The sequence below is a fragment of the Bufo gargarizans genome, chromosome 1 (assembly GCF_014858855.1).
Source record: "Bufo gargarizans isolate SCDJY-AF-19 chromosome 1, ASM1485885v1, whole genome shotgun sequence".
In the NCBI taxonomy this organism is placed as follows: Eukaryota; Metazoa; Chordata; class Amphibia; order Anura; family Bufonidae; genus Bufo; species Bufo gargarizans.
The window spans coordinates 298030382-298058380 of NC_058080.1; the positions used below are offsets into that span (position 1 = coordinate 298030382).

At 43.6% G+C, this 27999-nt stretch overlaps 1 protein-coding gene across 3 annotated transcripts in view; it reads left to right on the forward strand.

Moving 5' to 3' along the window:
* The window catches only part of BMP2K (BMP2 inducible kinase), a 220517-nt gene that overhangs the window by 102417 nt on the left and 90101 nt on the right, over positions 1–27999 (forward strand). For all 3 annotated transcript variants that reach the window (XM_044304924.1, XM_044304940.1, XM_044304933.1), the window contains exons 3-4: positions 17527–17632; positions 24624–24766. In XM_044304924.1, coding sequence (XP_044160859.1) covers positions 17527–17632; positions 24624–24766 — 249 coding nt within the window. The remainder of the gene's footprint in view (positions 1–17526; positions 17633–24623; positions 24767–27999) is intronic.

Sequence of the window (27999 nt, forward strand, 5' to 3'; positions counted from 1 at the left end):
CAGTCAATGCATTGACAATCAGATGTGCGTGAGCAACCTTGTTTTATTTAAAGAACAGGGTTTTATCAAAGTCTGATCTTCACAGTGCATTTGTGGAAGTGTACCATGTCATGAACAAAGGAGATTTCTGAGGACCTCAGAAGAAGAGTTGTTGATACTCATCAGCCTAGAAAAGGTTACTAAACCATTTCTAAAGAGTTTGGACTTCACCAATCCTCATTAAGACAGATTGTATTCAAATTGAAATTCAAGACCGTCAATACCCTCCCCAGGAATGGTTGACCAACAAAGATCATGCCAAGAGCAAGGTGTGTAATAGTCTGTGAGGTCACAAAAGAACCCAAGGTAACAGTGGATATAAAAAGTCTACACACCCCTGTTAAAATGTCAGGTTTCTATGCTGTAAAGAGAAATCATTTCAGAACTTTTTCCACCTTTTAATGTGAAAAACAACCACTCAATTGAAAAACAAACTGAAATCTTTTAGGTGGAGGGAAGAAAACTAAAAAAAACTAAAATAATGTGGTTGCATAAGTGTGCACACCCTCTTATAACTGGGGGTGTAGCTTTGTTCAGAATTAAGCAATCACATTCAAAATCCTGTTAAATAGGAGTCAGCATACACTTGCCATCATTTAAAGTGCCTCTGATTAACCCCAAATAAAGTGCAGCTGCTCTAGTTGGTCTTTCCTGAAATTTTCTTAGGCTCCATTCACACTTCTGCAATTTTGTTCCGCATTTTGCGGAACGGAATTGCGGACCCATTCATTCCTATGGGGCAGCACGATGTGCTGCCCGGACACGGAATTGCGGTGTCACGAGGGTATCGAGAACCACGCCTGACTCCGTTATACCCGGGGTCAGGAAGTCGCAGCGGTTGGCTGCACGCTCTATTTAAGATGGGGCTGTTTTCCTTATGGTAGCTTTCTGGGTTTGCTTTGCAAACCCTTTTGGCTCACTCAGGGATCCGTAGCTCCTTCTCCTCAGCTGTTCCTTGTCCAGCACTCCCAAACCTCCTTATATTCCTCTCTCACACTTCTCTGGTTGCCAGAGATAGAGCTTCCTGCCTGGACATCTATTCTGACCCACTGGAGCTGTGTTGCTGCGTTCTCGGATGGTTGTTTCAGAACGTTTCCCTCCGGATCCCTGTTGGACCCTTGTGGACTGCTGTGGTCGCCCACCTGGGTGTTTGTGTTTGTTTGTATTTGTCTGTCCTCTCCCTGGTGTTTCCCTCTTAGTGCAGTGGTGCGGACTAGCGATCCCACCGGCCCGTTCACTATCTAGGGCTCATTTCAGGGAAAGCCAGGGTTTAGGCACGTGATCGCCGCACGGGTGAGGAACCCGTCTAGGGACGTCAGGGCAGTCAGGTGCCAGCCGCTAGGTGAGTTAGGGGTCACCACCTTTCCCTCTCCCTTGGGCAGGGCTTTCCCTGTTTTCCTCCCTGTGTGATACGCCGGTCATTACATGCGGATCCGCTCTTCCGGGTCCGCAAAAAAATAGAACATGTCCTATTCTTGTCCGCATTACGGACATATTTTATTAGTTCCAGCAATGTGCGGTCCGCAAAATGCGGAATGCACATTGCCTCTTTCTGTGTTTTGCGGGTCCGCGGCCCGTGGATCCGCAAAACACGTTGCAGACGTGTGAATGGAGCCTTAGTTGCATCCACAGCAAAAGCCATGGTCCACAGAAAGCTTCCAAAGCATCAGAGGAATCTCATTGTTAAAAGGTATCAGTCAGGAGAAGGGTACAAAAGAATTTCCAAGGCATTAGATATACCATGGAACACAGTGAAGACAGTCATCATCAAGTGGAGAAAATATGGCACAACAGTGATATTACCAAGAACTGGACGTCCCTCCAAACATGATGTAAAGATGAGACGAAAACTGGTCTGGGAGGCTACCAAGAGGCCTACAGCACTATTAAATGAGCTGCAGGAATATCTGGCAAGTACTGGCTGTGTGGTACATGTGACAACAATCTCCCGTATTGTTCATTTGTCTGGGCTTCGGGGTAGAGTCGCAAGACGAAAGCCTTTTCTTACGAAGAAAAACATCCAAGCCAGACTACATTTTGTAAAAACACATCTGAAGTCTCCCAAAAGCATGTGGGAAAAGTTGTTATGGTCTGATGAAACCAAGGTTGAACTTTTTGGCCATAATTCCAAAAGATGTTTGGCGCAAAAACAACATTGCACATCACAAAAAGAGCACCATACCCACAGTGAAGCAAGGTGGTGGCAGCATCATGCTTTGGGGCTGTTTTTCTTCAGCTGGAACTAGGGCCTTAGTTAAGCTAGAGGGAATTATGAACAGTTCCAAAACCCAGTCAATATTGGCACAAAACCTTCAGGCTTCTGCTAGAAAACTGAACATGAAGAGGAACTTCATCTTTCAGCATGACAACGACCCAAAGCATACATCCAAATCAACAAAGGAATGGCTTCACCAGAAGAAGATTAAAGCTTTGGAATGGCCAAGCCAGAGCCCAGACCTGAATCCGATTGAAAATCTGTGGGGTGATCTGAAGAGGGCTGTGCACACGAGATGCCTTCGCAATCTGACAGATTTGGAGTGTTTTTGCAAAGAAGAGTGGGCGAATCTTGCAAAGTGAAAATGTGCCATGCTGATAGACTCATACCCAGAAAGACTGAGTGCTGTAATAAATTCAAAAGGTGCTTCAACAAAGTATTAGTTTAAGGGTGTGCACACTTATGCAACCATATTATTTTATTTTTATATTTTTTCTTCCCTCTACCTAAAAGATTTCAGTTTGTTTTTGAATTGAGTGGTACAGTTTATAGGTCACATTAAAGGTGGAAAAGTTCTGAAATGATTTATTATCTTTGTCTAATTTTTTTACATCACAGAAACCTGACATTTTAACAGGGGTGTGTAGACTTTTTATATCCACTGGAACTTCTAAGCAACTAAACGTTTTTCTTACATTAGCTAATGTTAATGTCTATGAGTCCACCATCAGTAAGACACTAAACAACAATGGTGTGCATGGCAGGATTGCAAGGAAAAAAAGCTGCCGCTCTCCCAGTAGCACATTACTGGCTGTCTACAGTTTGCTAAAGATCACCTGGACAACTCAGAAGGGCACTGGAGCAATGTTTTTTGGACAGATGAGACCAAAATACAAATTATTGGTTTAAATGAGAAGCATTTGGAGAATGGAAAGCACTGCATTCCTATCTGTGAAACACAGTGGTGGTAGCATAATTTTGTGGGCCTGTTTTGCTGCATCTGAACCAGGACTGCTTGCCATCATTGATGGAACAATAAATTCTGAATTATACTGGCAAATTCTAAAGGGAAATGTCAGGATATCTGTATGTGAGCTAAATCTCAAGGGAACATGGGTCATGCAGCAAGACAACGACCCTAAGCACACAAGCCATTCTGCCAAAGAGTTAAGAGTACATTTTGGAATGGCCAAAAAGGGGGGAGGGGGGGGGGGGGGGGCACCAATATAGCTAAACCTGTTTTGTATGAAGGAATGGGCTAAAATTCCTCTAAGCTGATGTGCAGGGCTAATTAACGATTATCTGAAAAGATTAGTTGCAGTTATTGCTGCAAAAGAGGGGCACACGAGATACTTAAAGCAAGGGTTCACATACTTTTTTCACTCAGTCATGTGATATTGGCATATTTTCCTCACTAAATAAATGACCAAGTCTAATATTTTTGACTTGTGTTTAATTTGGTTATCTTTATCTACTTTTAGGACTTGTGTGAAAATCTGTTGTAGGCCAAACTTATGCAGAAATATAGAAAATTCAGAAGGGTTCACAGAATTTCAAGCACCACTGCATTTGTTCATTTTCAATACTGGACTTTTATATACCGTATTTTTTTTTACCACGTACCTAGGTTTTTGGAGGGGGAAAATAAGAAAAAAATATTTTTCATCAGACCTCAGATCCCCATATCAGACCTCAGATCACACACCCATATCAGACCTCAGATCAGACACCCGTATAAGACCTCAGATTTGACCCCCCATAACAGATCCTCAGAGCAGACCCCATATCAGATCCCTATAAGACATCCTGCTTTTGGGGGGGGAAAGTGTATCTTATAAAGGGAAAGATATGGTGTATGGGTACTAGACAGTGGCAGCCGTGTTGCGCTAATGTGTTTGAGTGGCACCATCATATCCCCACATCAGGCAGTCTCTGACTGCGGCATGTGTTTTTAAGTATTGGCAGGGCTACAATAATAATTATTTCAGGCTCCCTCCTGAATTCCACTGCAGAGGAAATGTAACATCACATGGTGTCTATTCAACTAAATAGCTGTCCTGTGGCTGGGTTTGTAGAGCAACTCTCATCTTTAGTTGGTAGAGCGGGGTCCGATGCGAGAGACCCCTTTTAAGTCTTTGGCCACACGATGTGGCTGGCTGCATGGGGCCAAGGTGCACTCACTATTGGCAGCCAATGAATGCAGGATTTTGTAGTTAATTCGTGCAGCAATTGGCTGCAACAGGTGGACATGACGTGCCCATGTGTGCCCAGGCGCGCTGACTTAATTTGCTGCTCCTGGCAAACTATTAATTTGCAAAGTGAATATAATCTGGGTTAGAACCAACACACTTGGAAATCCCCCTTGCTTGTATATTGTTCATCTGAAGTTGGCTTTTCCAAGGTTATCATACATTTTTAATATTCTTTTGGCAGAGAATTGTGATTCACTTTGATTCTGTATTTAGCTGCTAAATCAATAGTTGTCTGATGTGGCCATTTGTAATACCAGGGAGAAAATAGTTTTGCTTTAAAGGGAACCTGTCATCAACTTTATGCTGCCAATACTAATAGCAGAATAAAGCAGAGACAGGCGAGTTGATTTCAGCGGTCTGTCATTTATAAGTAAGTGGTTGCCGAGAACTAACATCACAAGCATTGCAGACTGGGCCTGGAAAAGAGTCCCGGCCACCTGAGAAGAGTCCTGGTTATACATGAATTCCTGCTCTCCTGTCCACCTGCTGATGAGTGACAGGCTTCTACCTAGTTTTCTCCCTCTCTCTCTAGGAGAGAACTGCCAATCATCAGCAGATGGGTGGGAGAGCAGTAGATTATGTATAACCAGGACTCTTCTCAGGTGGCCGTGACTCTTTTCCAGGCCTGGTCTGCAATGATTATGATGCTGGTTCTCAGCAACCACTTACTATTTGCTCATGAGTGACACCGCTGAAATCAGCATTTCTGTCACTATTTTATGCTGCCCTCAGTGAGGTTAGCATAAAGTTGATGACAGGTTCCCTTTAATATCTAGAAGAAGGACAGTGGGATTTATGCTGATACATTAAGGTTACCCGTACACTTTATTTATAGCTTAGGCCTTCATCTTTTCTGTACTTGTTTCCTCTTTGAGTCATTCAGCCTTTGTTGTTGATAGCTGCAGTGCTAGATCAGCAAATATTCAGTAAAAAAACTGCTTACATTTCTATCAGGAAACCCATATACAGCATGTCAGCTTTTCCTGGCAATTTTGCACAACTGGTACAGAAGTAAGGGCTTACGATATGTTTTTGCCTGTGTTACTTCAGTTCAGGTTTCCTTTTAAATTTTCCTTTGCTGATTTTTCAAATTATTTTTCAAGACTTGTTAAAGAAAACCTGGCAGATCCTTTATGCTACAAATATTGGGAAAGTCCTGTCAATCAAGACAAGGCAGGGAGAAGACATTGGAGACCCACCCAGATTATTTTTGAACCGCTATTAAGAAGCAGATGTTGATCCGCCATTTCACTGGAACAGATTTGGCTTATGGCTACTCTTAAGGGAGTTATCTAAGTTAAAACCACTCCTCGCCCCACCACCCCATGGTCTTTACCCTGTAATCCTTAGGGCCCATTCCGACAGCCATATTCATTCATTTCAATGGGGGCATAACAAATGGCAACAGCTCACCGTGTGCTTTCCGCATCCGTGTTTCCGTTCCGCGGCTCCACGGAAAGGATAGAGCATGTCCTATTCTAGTCCACAATAGGCAAGACAAGAATAGGCAAAACACTTCGGTCGTGTGAATGAGGCCTTATACAGGGATCCGGACTCGTCTGCAGGGGAAATGCGAGGCCACTACCTCTTGGAGTAGCCCCTTTTCAAGTGACTGCTGACTGGGGTTAAGAGACATCGTTGTAGGGTACATTCTGAGGTCAGGGCAGTCAGCTGAGGATCAGAATGAAAATCAGGGAGAGGTAAGATTAGGCAGTAAAGGGTTAAATCCATTAAACAGGCAGACGTCAGTACATGGTACCCGAAAGTTACCAGCCATTGGTTTAAGTGGCAGAAGGAGCACTTACCTTACGGCTTCGAGCAGGAGCAGGCCCCAGCCTGCAAGGGAGAAGTGTAGCTATTCCAGTAGCCAGGCCTGCCGAGTAGCTGGGCCAGAGCTGCTGGGAGCGGGGAAGTAGGTGAGCACAGGGCAGATGGCAGGAGCCAACGCTTTAACAACTGCAACATTTCAGATTAAAACATATTTGTTTGTAACTAGGTAGCCTATTAGTATTTCTAGATGCCCATTTTTTGGGCAGCACTAGATTCGTAACGGGTTCCTTTTAACCACTGTATTTCAGCTCCATAATGACTGGTAATAAATTGATACTTTTTTATGTGTTTTTTGTTGTGTAAGCTGTTAGTGCTGTAGTGGACAAACCTTGGTGAGAAAATAGACACTTGGTATTCATTTGCCATGCCTACATTGTGTTTGATGTACCCAACTGTCCACCTGATATTAAAGAAAACGTGATTTCATCATATCAGGTGACCTCTTTTCTATTGCTCCATGTTCCAGTTCTAGTGCTCACGTTTCCACTGTAGGCACTTTTGGCAGTAGACGGGGAACAGCATGAGCACTCTGACCAGGCTGAAGCTATGCAGCACCATGAGCAGCATGATGCATGCTGTGATTCACTGTGTTTTCTGACAACTTTCTGTTAGCTCCAGTGTTAACTTTGTCAGTTCTTCGCCCTGCAGTAGTTCTTCTGTGGGATCGGACCAGACTGGAGTCTACGCTTCCCACGTACATAATTGAGCTTTGGGAGTTCATGATCCTGTAGCCAGTTCACAATTTGTCTTAACTTGAACCACTTTTGATAGTGCCATCCACTACATATTAGGAACACCCCACAAGACTTGCCACTTTGGACATGCCCAAACCTAGTTGTCTTTGACCCTTGTCAAAGTCTGTCAGTCCTTTTTGTGTACCTGTTCGCTTGCTGCCGAATGTATTACACATCTAGGCAGTTGTTGTTGTACTGGGATAATTAATGTTATTCGCTTACAGTGGTTGTCCCATGACAAAAATTCTACAGTTTTCAATCCAGCACCTGGATCTGAATGCTTTTTTAATTGCATTTAATACATTTTTTTGCATAGCTACTGAAAATGTGTCTGTGTAGCGTCACCTGCTCTTTTTCTTATTTCTTTGACCTGCTCCCTGAGATGGCCGCACATGCTCAATTTCATCCTTCAACTGGCTCCTGAGCTGTGATAGGGTGAGCATGGACACGCCCCCTTAGCTGCAGCAGAGAAGACACTCCCCTTGAGCTGCCAGCTTGATATCAATCTAGCAGAGCATTGAATGGGGAGATCTCTGGATCCATGTGAGGTACAGGGCTGGTTCTAGCTTTGCTAGAAAATATTGCCATATACTATATGATGTCTGATTTTTATTTTTTACATTAATCATGGGATAACCCCGTTAACCAGATAGTGGTTTTGGAGGGGATTTTCGAGGCATCTGTAAACTCCTTGTCCTTGTTTGAGTGTTTTTACTTGAATTGCTTTATAGCATCTCTGAAAGTGAAAGAGGTTTACTCATATTAAGAGTGAAACTATGGGTGGAGAGCCAAGCAGCTGTGACTGGGCATCACATACAAGTACACGACAATATATGTACGAATGAATACATATAGTACATAAACATCCTGCAGAATTTTTTTTCTCTTTATTCTTCTGATAAATGAACATCCTTTACTTTAGATGGTTGGGAAATGTAACTATAGTCTCCTTAGGAGACTTGACTAGGCAATCTTTTCTGATCGCTTCTACCATAAACTGCAAGGGCTTACAGGGCTTAACAGGCAGCTTACTACTGCAAGGTCTGGGAGCTTTGAGAAGGCCAAGGCTGCAATAGTAGCCGATTAGAACCCTGATATTTCACTGTGGGGGGCTCAGATCGGAGGACAAAGGAAACCCCATCCATATATATATATCCTCAGATGCGACGGTCACTAGTGACTGCAGCATCCAAAGGGTTAAATTACTGAGATTGGCGTTATCAGTGGTCAGTTCGAGTCAGGTGACATCTGTATTACACCGTGTGCATCTGCGACTTATCGAGCAGGCTTTGCTTGTGAGCCCAATCAATACATACCCTGCTCACCTATCATGGATATATTCATCATGGGTTGTTAAAGAGGACCTTTCACTAGAATAAAAAATCTAAACTAAGCATACAGACATGGAGAGCGGCGCCCAGGGATCTCCCTGCACTTACTGTTATACCTGGGCGCTGCTCCATTCTTCCGATTATAGGCTCCGGTATCTTCATATGTTCGGCTCAACTGGGTGGAGCCTGCCGGCGTCTCCTTCTACCAGGCTGGAGTGCTGGACAATCGCAGCGCTCAGCTCATGGCCTGAGAGAAAAAAAAAAACTCTCAGGCTATGAGCTGAGCGCTGCGATTGGCCAGCTGTACAGCCTGGTAGAAGGAGACGTCGGCAGGCTCCACCCAGTTGAGCCGAACATATGAAGATACCGGAGCCTATACCGGGAGAGCGGAGCGGCGCCCAGGGATAATAGTAAGTGCAGTGAGATCCCTGGGCGCCGCTCTCCATGTCTGTATGCTTAGTTTAGATTATTTTTATTGTAGTGAAAGGTCCTCTTTAAGTGGTTCATGAAATTCTTTGTTTGTAGGGTAAAGACAAATGGATCTTTCTGGTTTTATATAGGATGTAGTATGACACCAGTATTCTATACTTTTTCCAACACATCCAATTCAGTGGTTTGGGCTTTCCAGGTCTCAATAGGCTGTAGCTCTTAGCCCGTGCTGTATTCTGAATGAGGCACATGATGTATGGAGGGGAGATCCTGATGCATCACTCACACAGTGTTCCAGTATAAATACACTGTAGATCTCCAACAATTTCCTAATATAGTATTGTTATTGAGATGGGCCACTTTAGCACCTTAAAGGTTTGTACATACAGGGTGATGGCAAATTACAAGACTTAATTTTTGTCCTGTAGCTTAGTTAGGAGCAACAGCTGGTAGTCCATTGTTTACAATACCCTTGGTGAACCTTCTGAACTGTGCTCCTTGACCATGAAATGGTTAATTTTTGTAAGTCCTTTGCATTTGCCAACAAGATAAAGAGGGACTTCTTAAACTATTTTGCATTCAAATATGTATATATATTATTTTCTCATTGAGCTTCCCTTTACTGCTCTTCCTCTGAAAAAGCCAACCACATTGTTTGCATTTGTCTGTGGTTGAGTTGTTTTGTTTCCCCCGGTTTCTTCTATGAAAATATGCTTTCTGTTTCATTGGGTGCTACTTAAGTACCGAATGCATGGAGTATAAAACATAATCTTTAATAAATTCAGAATAAAAGACTGTTCCACATTACAAATGTATTGAATGGAGCCCAGGCACAAGTGCAGTGTACATAATCACATACTATGGTTCATAGCAATATGTTGGTATGATGAATCCAATAACTGGCAATTAGGGGTAGGCGAGCTATGTGAAGAGGGCCACTGTCCCTAGATACAACCCCAGATGCTCTAACACCCACCTTTAAAAAAGAGCAACCCCATACAGAAACCTATACCTAATACACTCTGTTAAATCCCCCACACTGTCCTAACACGTTCCCCCAACTAATTAATTGGGGGGGGGGGGGGGGGGAAATGATGAATAGGATTGCTTAGGTGGCCTGATGAAACACCATCATAGATTCAGGAAAATGGTAGCAGACACTGGGCTCAAAATGGAGCCACTAACTCGGACCTCGTGCCCATGTGGATAGTCCGGAGTGCAGCCAGTGTGCAACTGCCCAAACACATGTAGGCTTGCAGCGCCAGGAAGTTGCTACAATCACACCCACAGATGAAGTCATAGCTGAGGAAAAACCCGCCAAATGCAGTCTGCCAGAGTGGCGCTGCAGTAGCGTAGCAGAGACAAAATTCCCAGGGGATGATAGATGCATGCGCTATACAAAGGAATCGCCTACTGTAGGTTTGGTAGTGATGATGAACAAAATTCCTACTTTCTCTGCGCCACTGCGATCGGTTCATATACGGGGTCACCTTTATTGTGGGGGGTGCACTGTGCCTGAGGACATGTAAAGTCAGATCTAGGAACAGTATCCCCCCCTTTCATTATAGGTTATTGTAGTTATCATACCCATGTGTTACTTATCTCTATGCACCACTGTATGTGATTTTTGTAATTGCACTTGTACTTGTACCTGCCCCCTTTCTTTTTATAGGTTTGTAAATTGGAATAGGCTTTCATCCTGAACTTATTGCAGATTGTTTATACTCAATGCATTCAGTGATATAGCTTTGATGGTACATGATAGTGATTTGTACAGTGATATGCTGTAAGCCCTGATGAAACCATACATAATTTACATTTCTTTAGATTTTAGCACTTTTGTAGCTGAAAAGAAATCTGCAAAAGTGTATCAGTAATACCGCATAATAAAACAATTATGATTTAACTAAAGTCTCCTATTTTTCAGTAGGATGAATCCAACCGCATTCCTGTGAACTACTATTTTGCTTTTTCATTTGCTCTGCTAGTCTTGATATGTCTTCTCCATAATGTCAGATCTAACTAATGGCTGAGGCTTGTTACAGAAGTAGCCATAAAGTAAAATTGACTTGATGGAAACAAATATTTGATGTAGAAATCACCAGTTTAAGGGTCCATTCACACGTCCATGTGTGTTTTGCATTTCCGCAAAACACGGACATCGGCACATTGCTGGCACTTAATAGAAAATGCCTAATCTTGTCCGCAATTGCGGACAAGAATAGGACATGTTCTATTTTTTTCGGGAACGGAATTGCAGACCCGGAAGTGCGGCTCCGCAATTCCGGATCTGGGCAGCACATCGTGCGGCCCCATAGAAATGAATGGGTCCGCAATTCTGTTCCCGCAAAATGCGTGAATAGACCTTAGGCTACTTTCACACTTGAGGCAGAGGAATCCTGCAGACAGTTCCATCACCGGAACTGCCTGCCGGATCCAGTAAAACGTATGCCAACTGATTTGCATTTTAAGACTGATCAGGATCCTGATCCGTCTTACAAATGCATTGCAAGAACGGATCAGTCTGTCCGTTTGTCATATGGACAAACAGATCCGTTTCAACTTCTTTTCACATTTTGCAGGACGGATCCGGCATTCCGGTATTTTGAATGCATTGCTATGGAAAAAAATGCCGGGATTCAGGCAAGTCTTCAGTTTTTTGGGCCGGAGATAAAACCGTAGCATGCTGCGGTTTTATCTCCATCCTGATAGTCAAAAAGACTGAACTGAAGACATCCTGATGCATCCTGAACGGATTACTCTCCATTCAGAATGCATGGGGACTAAACAGATCAGTTCTTTTTTCGGTATAGCGCCCCAAGGACGGAACTCTATGCCGGAAAAGAATAACGCTAGTGTGAAAGTACCATAACTTAGGGTTTACACCAAACAGCGGGGTTGGGATGGGAAACTGCGAGTTGAAAATGGTGTTGTGTCCCAAGCGAAGGTAAGAGTATTCTCTATTGATAGCATATTGCTAGAGTATGCCATGATGTCATGACTGGTGGGGTTCCAATCGCGCATCCCACTGACCCTGAAAATGAAGGGGCAACATTGCTGGTGTAGTTCTACGTCTTCTTGATTATTTAGGCCCCTTTAGTCTCAGGATCAGTGGAGGTCTCAGAGGTTAGACCCTCATGATCATAAAGTGGTGGCGTTTCCTTGTGATATTCTATCACTATAAAATGGCAATAGTCTTTCAAACATTACTTAGTGACGTGATGCAAGTTTGTTATAAATACTGTACTTGAAGTATTATCTAGGCACAAGTAAATTTTACTTCATGGCTACTTATGTAACAAGTTATCAGAAATTCCCCAGTGCAGCTTTGCCCTAATATACTCTTGAATCCCTCATTAGTCTGGGGAATGTGGTGGCCAAACCCCTTGCTCACATTTCATGAACCCGTGCCAGTGCATTCCGTGAGGTGCGGCATGTTGCCCCATCTTGTTGGAAAAATCAGGAATTTTTTCTTCTTCTGGTGTTTGTTATAAAACTAGATGTCCAGGTAAATTGCACAATTCACAGTAGATATGAAGAAACCTGGGCCCACTATTCGTGTTCCTGACACTGCGCACCAAACGCTAATTTTCTGGTTGTGAAGTGGTGTTTCGGGAGTCAAATGGGGATTTTCAGCGGACCAGTACCTTGTATTCTGGGAATTCATGTGACCTGATAAATAAAACCAAGCTTCACCCCTCACAATTGGTCCAAATGTCTGTCAGCAATAATAGTCAGCAACCAAGCCCTGTAATTTACGCCTTTAGCTTTGTCAGACTCTTTCAGTTCCCGCACACACGTTATACGGTACGGTTTTAGCTTCAGACACTCACTGACGCGTCATTCCTGATACACCAACTTGCTGAGACCGTCTTCAAGTTAATTTTCGGGGGCTATTTGCAATTTGTTGAGAATTTCATGCACAACTTCAGTCGTCCTGAACAATGTAGGCTTCGGTTTCTTCATCTTTGCAGCAGAGCCAGTTTGATGCCATTTCCAAACCAGACCCTGAATACAACGTTTAGCTGTTTGTTTTTTTCCTGGGTACTTGTTGGCAAAGTTCCCGTGCGTTTTCTTTATTCGATCTGCTACGCACATAGCTTTCCACAATCACTATTCGCTGTACCATCTTTGACAGTACTCCCCCTCCTTTTAACCTAGCTCAGCGTTGCATTAGCCCTGCAATCCTAAGGAGGATTTCATACATGGCAGATTTTTGTGGAAAAAATTGCCACATATGAATACACCCTAACTAATCGCACAAGCATTTTATTTATTTTTTTATGAATTTGGGCCCCAGAAGGGCCATTCAGTGGGCTAGTGTATTGTAAATACCCAGATCTATAGTGTGTTTCCTGTTAAAGGTTTCCGTTAACAAAATAAATTTCTACTTGTGTATAAGATTAAAAAGAAAATGTAAATTTTCTGAAAAATACATGAAATGCCTGTATTACTGGTGGGATTGATGTTCAGGACACTGGTTGATGAGTTTCAGACTACTCTGGGTGAAAAGGGGCAGCTAGGAAACGTCTGTATTTTGTTGATGGGTTTTTTACTGTATTCATGAGAAATATGAGCAACTGTATTTTGTATAACTCATAGAAGCTGGAAAAAAAACATTTGGTGCTTGATGTCATTGAAGAAGAATGTATTTTGTGTTTTTTTTTTTTTTTTTCCTTGTGTGGTGTCTATAGAAGCTTAAAGGGAAGCTGTAGGAATTTTGTCTGTTTTGTTAATGTTATTGATCGAGTTTAAGGCATGGATTTAATCCAAGTAGAAAACTAGATTTTTGTACTAAAAATTTATCTTCCATTCATTGGGGGGGACATGGGTATAGCTATTGCCGCTAGGAGGCGGACACTAAGCACACAAAGTGTAAGCTCCCCCTCTTCAGCTATACCCTTCCTACAGGGACTAAGCTAAAACAGTTAGTGCAAAAGCAGTAGGAGAAGCAAGACACAAAGAAAATCACACTATGTACAAACCCAGAACCACACAGGCATGAAAAGGCCCATAACCAAAAGAATAGGTGGGAGCTGTGTCTCGCAATGAACGGAAGAGAAACCGATTTTACGGTAAGTACAAAAATCTAGTTTTCTCATCCGTATCATTGGGGAACACAGGCTTGACCATGGGACGTTACAGAGCAGTCCCCAAGGGTGGGCTTAACAAGCAACCCTCTCGTCACTCAGAGAACCGCCGTCTGCAAAACTCTATTCCCCAGAACAGCATCAGAAGACACAATAGTGTGCAATCTGTAAAACTTACAAAAAGTATGCAGAGACGACCAGGTAGCCCGCTTTGCATACCTGAAGGCCCAAAGCCCTGTGATGCACCGCCCAAAAGGCGCCCGAGCCGAATGAGCCCTCTCTGGAATCACGAACAAGGATTCCTTCCGCCGGAAAGATGCCGTCTTGGACAGATAGACTCGAATGGCTCGTACCAAATCTAGGGTGTGAAGCGACTGCTCCCGAGGATGAGACGGGTCCGGACAAAATGAGGGGAGAATAATCTCCTCATTTAGATGGAATTCTTACACCACCTTTGGCAGGAAGGAAGGACTGAACAGGGCGAAGGACCACTTTATCCTTATGGAGGATCAGGAAAGGTGACCAACATGAAAGAGCTGTGAGTTCCGACACACTACGGATGGAAGTGATTGCCACAAAAAAAAAGCCACCTTGAAAGACAGGAAGCGAAGCGACACCTGCTGCAAAGGCTCAAAGGGAGAAGACTAGAGAGCGTTGAGCACTAGTTTAAGATCCCAACTATCCAACGGATGACGGGAAGGGGGAGCAGCATGCGCCACCGCCTGCAGAAAAGTCCGAACTGCCGAAAGTGAAGCCAAATTCCGCTGAGACAGAAAGGAGAGAGCCGAAACCTGCCTTTTGAGGACTTCCAGGTCCGATGGTAGATTCAGGAAGACGATGGTTTCCTGGCCTGAATCATGGTCTGGACCACCGCATCCGAGAAACCCCACGCCTTCAGTACGGTGGCTTCAACAGCCATGCTGTTAAATGTAGCGACCCTAAATTCGGGTGGAACATGGGCCCCTGCGACAGGAGGTAATCCCGAAGAGAAGACACCAGGGTTAGTCGCCGAGAGAAGGGACTAGAGACGCGTGCCACACCCGGCACGGCCAATCAGGGACCACGAGCATGATGAGCAGTCCCTCGGCCCTGATCTTCCAGAGGAGGCATGAAATGAGAGGCAGAGGCGGAAACACGTAAAGTGAACCGACTCCACGGAAATGCCAGCGCGTCGCACGCCATGGGGTCCCTGGGCCGCGCGACGAAGTACTCTACCTTGTTGTTAAAGCAGGAGGCCATGAGATCCACATCCGGTTTCATCCACCGATCGCAGATGGACTGAAAGACCAGCGGATGAAGAGCCCACTCGCCGGGATCGAGACGCTCCCGACTGAGGAAGTCGGCCATTGAGTTCTCGACACCGGGTATGTGAACTGCCGACAGTGCCGGAACATGTTTTTCCGCCCATCTGAGAATCCGCTCCGTCTCCACCATGACTGCCGGGCTCCGTGTGCCGCCCTGGTAATTGATGTATGCCACCGCTGTGGAGTTGTCGGACTGAACCCGAACTGGACAACCCCTGAGATGGTCGGCCCAATGCCGCAGAGAGAGCTGAATCGCCCTCAACTCCAGAACATTGATTGGAAGGGAGCGTTCCTCGCGTGACCATACCCCTTCCAATGGAGAGGAAGGAACAAGCGGCCCGACTTCACCATTGGAGAGACCAGCTACCACCTGAGGGCCCGGCGGACTGGGACAGGGAGACGCATGAGCCGATCCAGGGAGGCTGGAGAACTGTCCCAGCTGGACATAATGGCTCGCTAAAGCGTTCTCGTATGGAACTGAGCATAGGGAACAGCTTCAAAAGCAGAGATCTGACCCAGAGCCCACATGCCGCGGTGAATGGGAACAGGACCTGGCCGCAACAAGGTGAGAATCTGAAGACGAAGAGCGAACAGCTTTTCCGGAGGCAAGAACACCTTGGCCTGCAATGTGTTTCGAGCACCATGCCCAGATAAGTCAACCACTGCAATGGATAAAGACAAGACTTCTGCCTGTTCTGGATCCATCTGAAGCGTTCCAGGGTATCCATAACTATATAACTATGCTCAGGCTGTCCGCTGTCTCCCAGAATGACGGACCCTTCACCAGGATATCGTCTAAGTAAGGGATCGCCACGATCCCCCTGGCATGGAGCAGGGTCATGACTGCTGGCAGAATCTTCGTAAAGACCAGGGGAGCCGTGGCCAGGCCGAACGGTAGGGCTACAAAGTACAAACTGGAAGTGAAAAGGACCCACTGCGAACCGGAGAAATCTCTGATGACTGATGCAGATGGGCACATGAAGATAAGCATCTTTGATGTCTATCGAGGACAGGTACTCCCCTGGTTCTATGGACGCAACGACCGACCTCAGGGAGTCCATCCGTAAACTGCGGATGCGAAGGAAGCAGTTGAGTGCCTTGAGGTCCAGAACGGGACAGACCGCCCCCCAAAAAAGGATCTTGCGCAGGAACCGAACAACCACCCCCTGCCGCAGCAATGTACGTACAGTAGCAGACCCCACGGAATCCAGAGCCTCTATTAACCGCGGCCCTGAACCTTGTGCTGCGCCGATCAGGAGACCTCTCTGTGCGAGAATTGCGCAAACGCCGTCAAGAGAGCAGCATATGTGCCCCTGACGCTGCATGCCAGCACTGGAAAACAGACGCCCCCAGAACAGTGCAGGTACATGTTACAGGGCGACAGCACCACCACTCTACATAACGCCCAGCAGAGACCTACTGGAGGGACCCAGCCTCGTAGGGACCAGGAACTTGGGGAGGGGAGAGTATTGAAAGGGGGAGCACTTTGTGTGCTTAGTGTCCACCTCCTAGCGGCAACAGCTATACCCATATTCAAGCCTGTGTACCCCAATGATACGGATGAAAAAACAATTTATGGAATAGCAGTCTATGCAAGTTTAGGTTTGTTGAACTTGATAAGGATTTATGATAACAAAACCGTTAATGTAATGTGACCCACTGCTTCTTGAGTAGTTGAGAATTGGATGGGCAGCCAGTGACAATGGAGAATCCATGCATCCCATGAGACCTCATGCAAGTGGGTCCTAGTTTCTGTCAATTTGGTCATTAAAGGGTATCTGTCAGCTCCAAAACACCCCCCAAACTAGAGTAAGCAGTGTATAGTATAGATGACACCAAGTCTGATTATGTCATTTTTCTTTATACTAACTTCTATTCCAGCACTGCTCCAACACAGCGGCAGTAAAATGCATTAAAAGGACTCCTGCATCATGTGCATGAGTACAGGAGTCCTCTCAATGCATTTTACTGCTGGTTTGTCTGAGCACAGTGTCTGCATGTAAGTGAGTATTAAGATAAAAATTACAGGACCGGACTCTGCGTCACTTACAGTATACACCACTTACTCTAGTTCGAGGGGTGTTTCAGAGATGACAGATTCCCTCAAAGATTGGAATATCTGCAGTGTTAATAGGATTTTGCTTCTGATGGTTGACACTTCATATGATGATGTGCTACACCACTAACCATGAGTTATCACCGTAGATACAGTTTGTCCCGGTCTGAATACTGCTCTGTGTACTTGTGGATATTATAAAGTTTATTGTATTTTAAGCATTATTTTCTGTTATATCTTTTGCAGAAAGAGCTATCCGGCCATAAGAATATTGTTGGATATTTAGACTGTGCAATTAACTCGGCTAGTGATAACGTTTGGGAGATCCTTATCCTCATGGAGTACTGCAGAGGTGAGCATGAACTACTGTGGAGCGTCAATGTACATGTCTCAACTCTCTCTTATTCAATATATCTTTAGTCATGGAGCACTGACATCTCTCCCAGCTTTGTATGTGTGATTATACATCATTGTCCCTATCTGAAGCATGCACATGCACATGCTAGTAAATACACACGTGTGGCTTGGAAGGAGAGTACCTAGGAGAATCGTACATAGGTAGAGGCATAAAAAGACTCAATTCATTGGTTGTGCTGTTCAGAGCCTGTATATATCATAATAGTAATACTAGTAGTAGTAGCAGCATTAGTAGTAGTATCAATAGTAATAGAGTTATTTATTGATACTTTTATTAGTAGTAGTAATAGTAGAGGTGGTAGTATAATTTTATTATGAGTAGTGTTAGTATATTTTTTATTATTAGTCATAATGGTGGTAGTATTGTAATTTTATTATCATTATTAGTGGTATTGTTATGATTATGATTATTATTATTATTAGTAGTAGTAGTAGTGGTGGCAGCATTATATAATTTTATTTGTAGTAGTAATATTGTGATGATGATGATAACTAGTATTAATAGTAGTGGTAATATTATGAAGATTACTTTTATTATTGGTGGTGGTAGCATTATATTTTAATATTATTAGTAGTAATATTGTTATGATTATGATGACTAGTATTATTAGTAGTAGTAGTAATGGTAATATAATTTTATTATTAGTACTATTGTTATGATTATGACTTATTATCAGTACTAGTAGCAGAAGTAGTTATAGAATTATTATTATTGTCTTTATTATCATTATTAATTTCCTTTAATAATGCACTCACATAACCCCTGACACTAATGTTCACAATGTGATTCTCCTATCGCACACGTTAGGACAGATTTCATAAGAAGTCATTAGATAAAGTATGGGTTTGGCATGTGGGTGGAAATAGGAGTACCTGGAGGAATATGTAACCTCCTGCAGATTCCAAGTTGCTGCATCGATTATCATTACATTATGTATTGTTACCTTTCCTTTTCCCTTGTGTACAAGAGAAGCATATTTACCTGCTACAAACGCATACTTTTTCTATTAATATTGGATGTATCCATTTATAATTTGGACATGCACAGAAGCATACATGCTAATAATATGTGCATATCCAGTATGGCAACAAGTTCCTTCATTGCTTATAAAATGTATCGGCTGCTCTGATGTTAGAGTTTACATGACAACTTGTGGATGGTGAAACGATTTGCCTGGTTCACAAAACTGTGGGGAAAACTGACCAGCGCTGTGAATGTGATTTGGGTATTATTCTAACGTATTCTGCAGCACTTGCCGCTGTTTTGACCCCTTATTACTTATAGTGGTAAACCACCCCTATTACAACTGAAGCCATAACACATAGGAGAAGTGCTGCAGGGAACGCCACCAATCCCCAGATTGAAAGAGTCCTTTGCAGGTTTTCCCTGCACATGGATAATTGGGTCCATCAGAGACTAAAAAGCCATTCCCTGCTTTGATTGATAAGATTCCTGAACACGGTGTACAATATTCCAGGAGTACAATATTGATGATCTATCCTCAGCATAGGTCATCAATATTATTCTAACCTCAGCCCCCACCGATCTGATATTGATGACCTAATTTGATGATAGGTCGTCATTATTGTACTCCCAGTAAACCCCTTTTAATAGAGTATCTGAAATAGGTTTTCCAATCCAAATAGTGCCTGTCTTTTTTAGCCAGTGGTGGAGAAACTACTATTAACTGTTTAACTCCTAACAGCTCCAGTACATGCTGATGAGTCCTGATATTTATCAGCTCCTGGCTCTCCCCGTCTCCACTGCTGCTGATTGACAGATTTTTTTCCAAATGAAATCAGCAGCAGATAGGTGGGGAGAGACGGGAGCTTATGGATATCAGGACTCCTCAGCATGCACTGGAGCTGTTTAATGACCCAGCATTTTCCTAGTAGGATCTGTCACTAGATTATGCTGTCCTTAGGACACCATAAAACTAGCGATGGCTTCTCTTTAACCAAGGAAAAGCCCTAGGCATTCAACCAGATATCATATCAGGGTATGTAATATGTATTTCAGTGCAGAATGCACACATCTTCTATGACGAAATAGAAGTGAAATAGACCCAAAAAACGAGTTTCCTCAATTTCAATGGCAAATACGTATAAGCATACACACCTTTACAGCGCTGATTTGAAATCTGCATGGCGTACAAATAATCGCGTCATCTCTTCTTGACATGGTTTTGAGGGCCTTGTTTTCCTAATTAATGGGAGGCAGAAACAGATGTCAAAATGCACTGAAAATTTTAAAAATCCACTAGAAAACTCATGAATTTCTGGCACTGATTTTTCTTTTTTAATAAATCTTTATTTAAGTAGTATTATAAAGACATGTTTGTACATGAAGCCATACACGAGAAACATAAACATTGTCTAACAAAGAACGAAGACATGTGAAAATGGGGTATGCGTGCATATCAAGCATAAAGAGAGCATATACATGAACTTGTACCCTATGGAACCCATGTGGCATAAAACGCCAATGATCCCTGGAGTGTGCATATATGCAAAATGATGTAAGAAAGAGTGAGCACTATATTGAGACCAGACTGCCAAACATAAACACAATCAGTGTGAGTAAGACTTATACCACTTTAACCACATAGATAGATAGAAATTTATCATGTGATATTGTGATAATGTTGTCCAACTACTCAGTTCTTCCATTCTATAAATTTCCTGCGTTTTCACAACCCAATCAGTGATCGAAGGCGTCTGTTCACTGAGCCAGAATTTAAGTATTAATAATTTGGCAGCCATAATAAGCATTGGGGGAAGGAGCACTTTCTTTTTTTTTTTTTTTTTTTTTTCTCTCTCAAGTTTTGCATAATCCAACATACACATACAAAATGTGAATCAGACAAATTAAGGAATGCCATATACAAAGACGATTCTGACAAGCATTGCAAAAAGCAACATATACATCGTATATATCCCCTATAACAAGAAACCCCCCCACCCACCCCAACATAACCAGAGCAGGTAATAATAATAATAAAGTCCATATGTGGTCTCCTCCTAGAAAAAAAAATAGACATACAAAGCAGTAAGCGTAATACCCATTGTCAGTAGTATGACCCATTCAGTCAGCTCCGGGGTGTCAACACCACAAATCCCAATTTGAAGACAGCAGGGAGCATCAACATCAAGGGAAAGTGCATGTATTATTGTAAGTATCGCATCCACTAAACACCTATACATCCAGGCCCATTATATTGATAGAGCACCAAGTACCTTGCTAATCCGTAGTCCCAGTACCCTACTCCATCCAACAGTTGTACCAGCATCGACACTTTCTCCACCATCCAAAGCCACATCCGCACCCACCAAACACCAAGGTTAAATGGATCGTAAGATCCCCCTGGTAAGTGCCAGCCATGGGCTACAGCACCCTGAGTTGTCGATCCATGCACCCCATATAGCTTCAAACTTAGACAAACTGTTCCTTTTTTAGATAGACCCCTCTCTCCAAACGAACAATCACATTCAGTCTCTTCACATATTCCGATACCATGGGAGGCGTTGGTTGCATCAATTTTGCCGCTAACGTTTTGCGCGCTTGATACAGCATTCTATTAATACCAATGGTGATAACCACTTGTAGATCTTCCACCGGCAGATTTCCCAACAGGCACATCCTGGGATCGGGAACAAGACATGTGCTGTATACTTTATTAATTAGTTGCACCACCTCTGTCCAATAGGCTGATAATAAAGGACATGCCCAAAGCATATGAAACAAATCTGCCTCTGCTAAGAAGCAATTTCTTAAGCGGGCAATCATGCTCCGGTTTATTAAGTAAAACTAGAGATGGGTTGAGCGTAATGGACGAGGAGCATATCTGATTGATAGCATTTGTAATTTTCCCCCAAAATATAGAGATACGTGGGCATTCCCACCATATGTGGAGCATGGAACTTTGGGCTCCATGACATCTTCAGCAATTCACAGGAACAGATGGGGTCTTTCTCCCAGTGTATGAGGAAGGTGGGTTTAATTGTAGCATAATTTTACAATATATTTTTATAGAACAAAGAAATGAGTACTTTACTCTGTGTTTTAGATTCTAACAGTGCCTTAAACCAGGATTGAGACCTCTGTGGCCTCTGGTCTCTAGGAAATGAGGACATACCCTATAGAAATGTTTATAATGGTTCACAGACCATAGTTTAGTGCAATAAGAATCCATGATCTTTTCCAGAGGGGGAATTAAATTACCCGCTAGTCAATCTTTAATTGGGACATTGCCTAATGTGGACCAAATCCCTAAGTCATCTTTGTAATCAAACCACATCAGGTAAGGGAGGAGTTTGGCAGGAGTGATAGAAGGAGAATCGAGTAGTTGTAAAGGGGTGGCTAGAGTTTGCCATATGTTTAACACCCCTTTAAATAGAGGGTGAATTGTCAAGCTTGTTTGGGGTTTGATGGGAGTTTTCCAAAGATTGGATATCTCAGATGGCGGAAGAAGCAGGGAAGCTATGTGTACACCTAGTTTGTTAGTATGAGGGTTGAGTAGTTCTATGTGTAGGCATAGTTGGATCGCTCTATAATATGTTGTGATGAAGCCACCCATACTCTTAGGCAAAGACAGGAGTTTGTAAGATAGACGTGGGCGAGAATTTTTCCAAACGAATGCTGAAAAGAGTTTTTTGATGGAGTCCAGAAAGCTAGATGGGACGTACTGATATTTCTTGGTTATTTTTCTTTGATTATGTAAAAAGCATCATGTGAACATACCCTTATATAGCACATGGAAAGCAAGTATCAGTGAAGAGCTATTCATTTGCCCACCATTAGCATGCGCTCATCATCTTTCCAGTATTATGCCTTCTGTACACATCTTTTTCTGGGAATTCAGTGCAATCATCCCACTTCTGTGCACTGATGTTTGTTATGCCTGTCTCATCCATAGCCAAGCACAGATAAAGCTTTCACACCACGTAAAATGCACCTTTCAAAATAAAACCTTTTTAGAAGAGCCCTTTATTGAAATCCCCGAGACTCTTAACTACACGTCGGTGCTTTGCATTTTTATGTAGGTGTGTTAGATGAGAACCAGGGCGACAGCAAGAGATATTAAAGTGTGAACCAGCCTTTAAATTCTTGACTGATGAACTGTTTCTGAAATGACAAATCCACTCAGTATCTCTAAGCTGTGAGGCGTCTTAGAGGACTGAATGATAATAAGCTTGAAATCTTAATATGCTGCAGGGGTTTTTAACTATTTCCTGACTGCACATAAACAGTGTACGTCAAGTCAAGGCACATGAACTGACCAAGTATTCCACAGATTAACTGAATTGTTATTCCTTTTACATGGTTGGATAAATTGCCTGATTGAGCGCCGATTGACGATATAGCAAGTCGGTCGGTTCTCGTTTACTTTCATTTATTTATTACAACAATTATTGGTCTTTTTACTGTACAGTTGTTGGCATCCTTCATGCAGTATTTGTCATTGCTGTATACAGGAACATTCTCCTAATGGCCGATCCTCTTATTAATTCTCCTTAAAAGGGTTTCCCGCCTTATTCTTACTGATGATCTATCTAGGGATGAGCGAATCAACTTCGGATGAAACATCCGAAGTCGGTTCGCATAAAACTTTGTTCCAATACTGTACTGAGCTCCTGTACAGAGCTCCTTAGAATGTACTGGCTCCAATGATCCGAAGTTATTGCTTCGCGAAGTCTCGCGAGACTTCGGGTAATAACTTCATAAATTAATTTGTACTGTAAAAAAATCATTTCCTGAACTGGGGTTAGATTCGAAGTGGTACCTTGGAAACGAACCAGAGTTCGGGAAAAAATGTTTTACAATAACTTCAGCTCATCGAAGCCAATACATTCTAATACTGTATGGAGCTCCGTACAGTATTAGAACGAAGTTTTATGTGAATCGATTTCGGATGTTTCATCCAAAGTCGATTCGTCATCCCTAAATCTATCCTTTGCATAGGTCATCAGCATCTTATTAGTGGGGGTCGGACACCCAGGATCCCCGCCAATCAGCTGAGAGAGAGGGCAGCAGTGCGCGCAGTAGCTCCGCTGCCTTCTTGCTGCTTCCTGCAGGCCAGTGACTCCACGACTATGTCGCATGGCCTGGATGCATCTCAGCCCCATTCGATTAAATGGGGCTGAGCTGCAGTCAAGCCACTTGACATAGTGACTTGTGACAACAGTGGGGATGAGCTGCAATACCATGCACAGCCACAATGCAATAAATGACATTGTTCTTGGTAAGCTGCAAGGAGGCTGCAGTGCTAGCCTGAGGGTAGGCCATCTATATGAAAATCCCAGAGAACCATTTAATTAGAATATTTGTTTATGAGTGAGAATTGTTAAGGTAATTGTTAAGGCAAATGTATTTCCTAATAATTTGGACCATGGTCAATATATTTCAAATGAGACGCTGTGGCTAAAGATCCATTTATGAAGAATGATTTCAACCCTTTTCAGACAAAATTGCCCTGTGTAAATGAATTAAACAAATAATAAGAATATTTAATATTGTATTTTTATTATATGCATGGAAGTTTATTGTTTTGCTTATTAGATGTAACAGGTCTTAACAGATGGAACAATATTGCCCCTGGACGATTTCAATTTGAAGATTGTACTGTGTAAATTGGCCTCATCTCCTATTAGTTTAATATATCGCTCTATATCCTAATAGTTATATCATATTCCGCAGCACTTTACAATTAGATTTCATCTGTACATGTATCATCTATCTATCTATCTATCTATCTATCTGTCTGTCTGTCTGTCATCTCTGGTGTCTATCTGCCTCTCTCTTATTCCTATCGACCTATCTCTCATCTCTATCTGTCTGCGTGCATGTCTGTCTGTCCCACAGTACATTTTGCACTTGGTGAATTATCACTAAAACGGTGAATTAAACGTCTACTTTGCGTCACCAGCTGGACAAGTTGTGAACCAAATGAACCAGAGGCTGCAGTCAGGATTTTCAGAAGCGGAGGTCTTGAGGATATTCTGTGACTCATGTGAAGCGGTGGCCAGACTTCATCAGTGCAAAACTCCAATAGTCCATCGGGATCTAAAGGTCAGAATCCTTTCATTAACCCTGCTCAGGCAATAACTTATTTATTACACATATTTTGACAAGTGAACCATAAATGACAGTGAATTTTACAAATGTCCACTTAAAGAGGACCTTTCACTTGTATAAACTATGTGAACTGAGTATGCTGCCATATAGAGCGGCGCCCGGGGATCTCACAGCACTTACTATTATCCCTGGGCGCAACTCCGTTCTCCCGCTGTGCCCGCCGGTATCTCCGCTCACTAAGTTATAGTAGGCGGTGTCTGCCCTTGTTCTGCTGGGCGTCTCCTTCTCCTAGGCTGCAGCGCTGGCCAATCGCAGCGCACAGCTCACAGCCTGGGAGGTTTTTTTCTCCCAGGCTGTGAGCTGTGCGCTGCGATTGGCCAGCGCTGCAGCCTAGGAGAAGGAGACGCCCACAGGACAAGGGAAGACCCGACTACTATAACTTAAGAAGCAAAGGTACCGGAGCCTATAACGGTAGAACGGAGCGGCGCCCGGGGATAATAGTAAGTGCTGTGAGATCCCCGGGCGCCGCTTTATATGGCAGCATACTCAGTTCACATAGTTTATACAAGTGAAAGGTCCTCTTTAATAATGATCACCTGGAAATTTTCAAGAAGATTTAACTAGCCACCTCTTGGATAGTTTATCTTCTGTCATGTTAGTTTTTTCTTCTTCTTTTTATTTTCATTTTTTTATAACAAGGCAACCTGTTCTATCCTTCTGACATAGCATAGCCCCTTAACATGGTGATGTGAACAGGGGGCTAATATGTTATATATTCACTTGTGAAATTCCTATAGAGATAAACAGTAAACGTCCTTTAGCCAGTGTGGGGATTCGCTCTGGTAGGCAGGTTAGCGGACACAGTATAGCGGCAACAACAAAGTCTTTGAATTAAACAGTTCAATGTTTATTCACACATTAAGTAAATGACAAAACAAAAAGTCAGCTTTAAGGAAAACAGTCACCTTGTGATTCTGGTGTTTGTTCACACCATGCAGCAAAGAAGAAGTTCTTGGACAAAGCCGAATCCACCTGTTTTCACACCAACAAGGTAGCAGGCCTTAATCCAGGCCCAAACTCCCGGGTCCCAACACAGAGACTGACAGAGCTCCACTGTCAGAGAGGAGTAATCCACTCACAGCTGACACTACTGGCTGTTTTTTTTTTATAGGCCAGTGAAAACCTGGCCTGGAACATGGGGAGTAGTCACTTTGGCTACTCCCAGTAAGAGCCGTCCCGGATCAGCTATACAGCCATACTAAAATAGAAAAGTGTCCATCGGCATTAGCTGCCGCTAACACCTGAAAATACGGCTCTTACTTCACTGAGGCCAGGAACCTCGGTGACACATACCTTCCGTCAACGACGGACCCTTGCACCTTCCTACATACCTCCCCCCTTGGTTCAACCCTGAGAAGGTGAACACTTGCCAGACAGTGTACTCGGGACAGGGTATCTGCGTTTCCCTGTAGGCGGCCTGCCCTGTGTTCCACTGAGAACTTGAAGTTCTGTATTGACAAGAACCATCTGGTGACCCGAGCATTCCTGTCTTTGGCCTGGCTCATCCACGAGAGGGGAGTGGTCGGTCGCCAAACTGAACTTTCTCCCCAACACATAATAGCGGAGAGTCTCGAGTGCCCATTTGATGGCCAGGCCCTCTCTCTCCACTATACTGTACCTAGTCTCGGGTGGGGTGAGTTTGCAGTTCAGGAAACAACGGGATGTTCCTCCCCATTGATTTCCTGAGAGAGTACAGCTCAGAGGCCTACTTCAGAGGCATCGGTCTGTACCACAAACTCCCTCTTGAATGTCGGGCGTCACCAAAACCGGTGACCCGCACAGGACCAACTTCAACGCGGAAAAAGCCTCTTCCGCCTTGTCATTCCAGCGGACCATCACGGCCTTCCATCCCTTCAAGAGCCCTGTCAACGGAGCCGCTAAAGTGGCAAAATGGGGAACGGAACCTCATATAATAGTACATGGTTTGTAGAGAGAATCTAAATCGCACATCCTCATTCCTATACTTATGACTACTGTACGTGATTTGCAGCATTTCTATTGATAAACCATGGCTATACAGCGCTGGTATCAAACATTTGCTGTGCACTATTAAGAGGCATTAGTATACAGTTTGATCAAAGAGCATAGGCCCACTTACCACGACAAGGTTGCCTCTTGTTAAGTGGGAACCTACTCTAACCATAGCGCAGTGCCGTGCGGCGACCACCGCGTCTCCACACTGCTCCAGCAGGCAATGGGATCCAGCAGCCACACAGCTACCCCGCTATACGGCGGAGCCACCTAGGCCTCGGATCCCACAACTCCACCAACACAGCACAGAAACAGCGACGGCCACCGTCCAGCGCCGCGTGTGAACTGGTGCTAAGGGATCACCTGTTCACAGCTTCTCAGGAACTCCAACTGAGATGTGGTAGGAATTAAACCCCTCATATACTCATAAACTCATATAATAGTACTCCAGGTATTTAGTCTCCTCTAACCCTATCGTGCGTTTCTTTGGGTTAGTGGTCAGTTTAGCTTTCTTAGGGGAGTCCACTACAGCCTGCACTTTGGGTAGATTACTTTCTCAGTCGGTACTGTGGATGACAATATCGTCCAGGTAAGCCGACGCGTACCTACGATGTGGACGGAGTACAATGTCCATGAGTCATTGGAACGTGGCGGGGGCACCATGCAGACCAAAGGATAACATTTTATACTGATACAGCCCCTCAGATGTGAAAAAGGCAGTTTTCTCTTTGGCAGCCTCCGTTAAGTGCACCTGCCAGTACCCTTCGTGAGGTCCAAAACAGAAAAATATCGGGCTTGTCCTAACCTCATGTACACTTTGTCTATATGTTTAAGTGGGAAAATTGACCCGCTGTGTGGATTTTAATCAGCAACATGTAAATTGTTTGTGTTATTCTATATATACTGTGTGTGTGTGTGTGTATATATATATATATATATATTTATTAGGCAGACAGCAGGAATTATATCGGAGGGAGTGTATTCTCTCGCCCGGAAAGCTAAGCTGGGCGAGATATTAAAAGCCAGGTAATGTTGTTTTGTTCAAGAGCCTAGTTGCTGAACTGTTGGGAAATGGTAAAATCAGGGCCGGCTTGGTTGGAGTGGTGAATAGGTGGTGGCGGGATTCACCACTCCCACTCCCACTCCATTAGGGTACTTTCACACTAGCGTTTTTCTTTTCCGGCATAGAGTTCCGT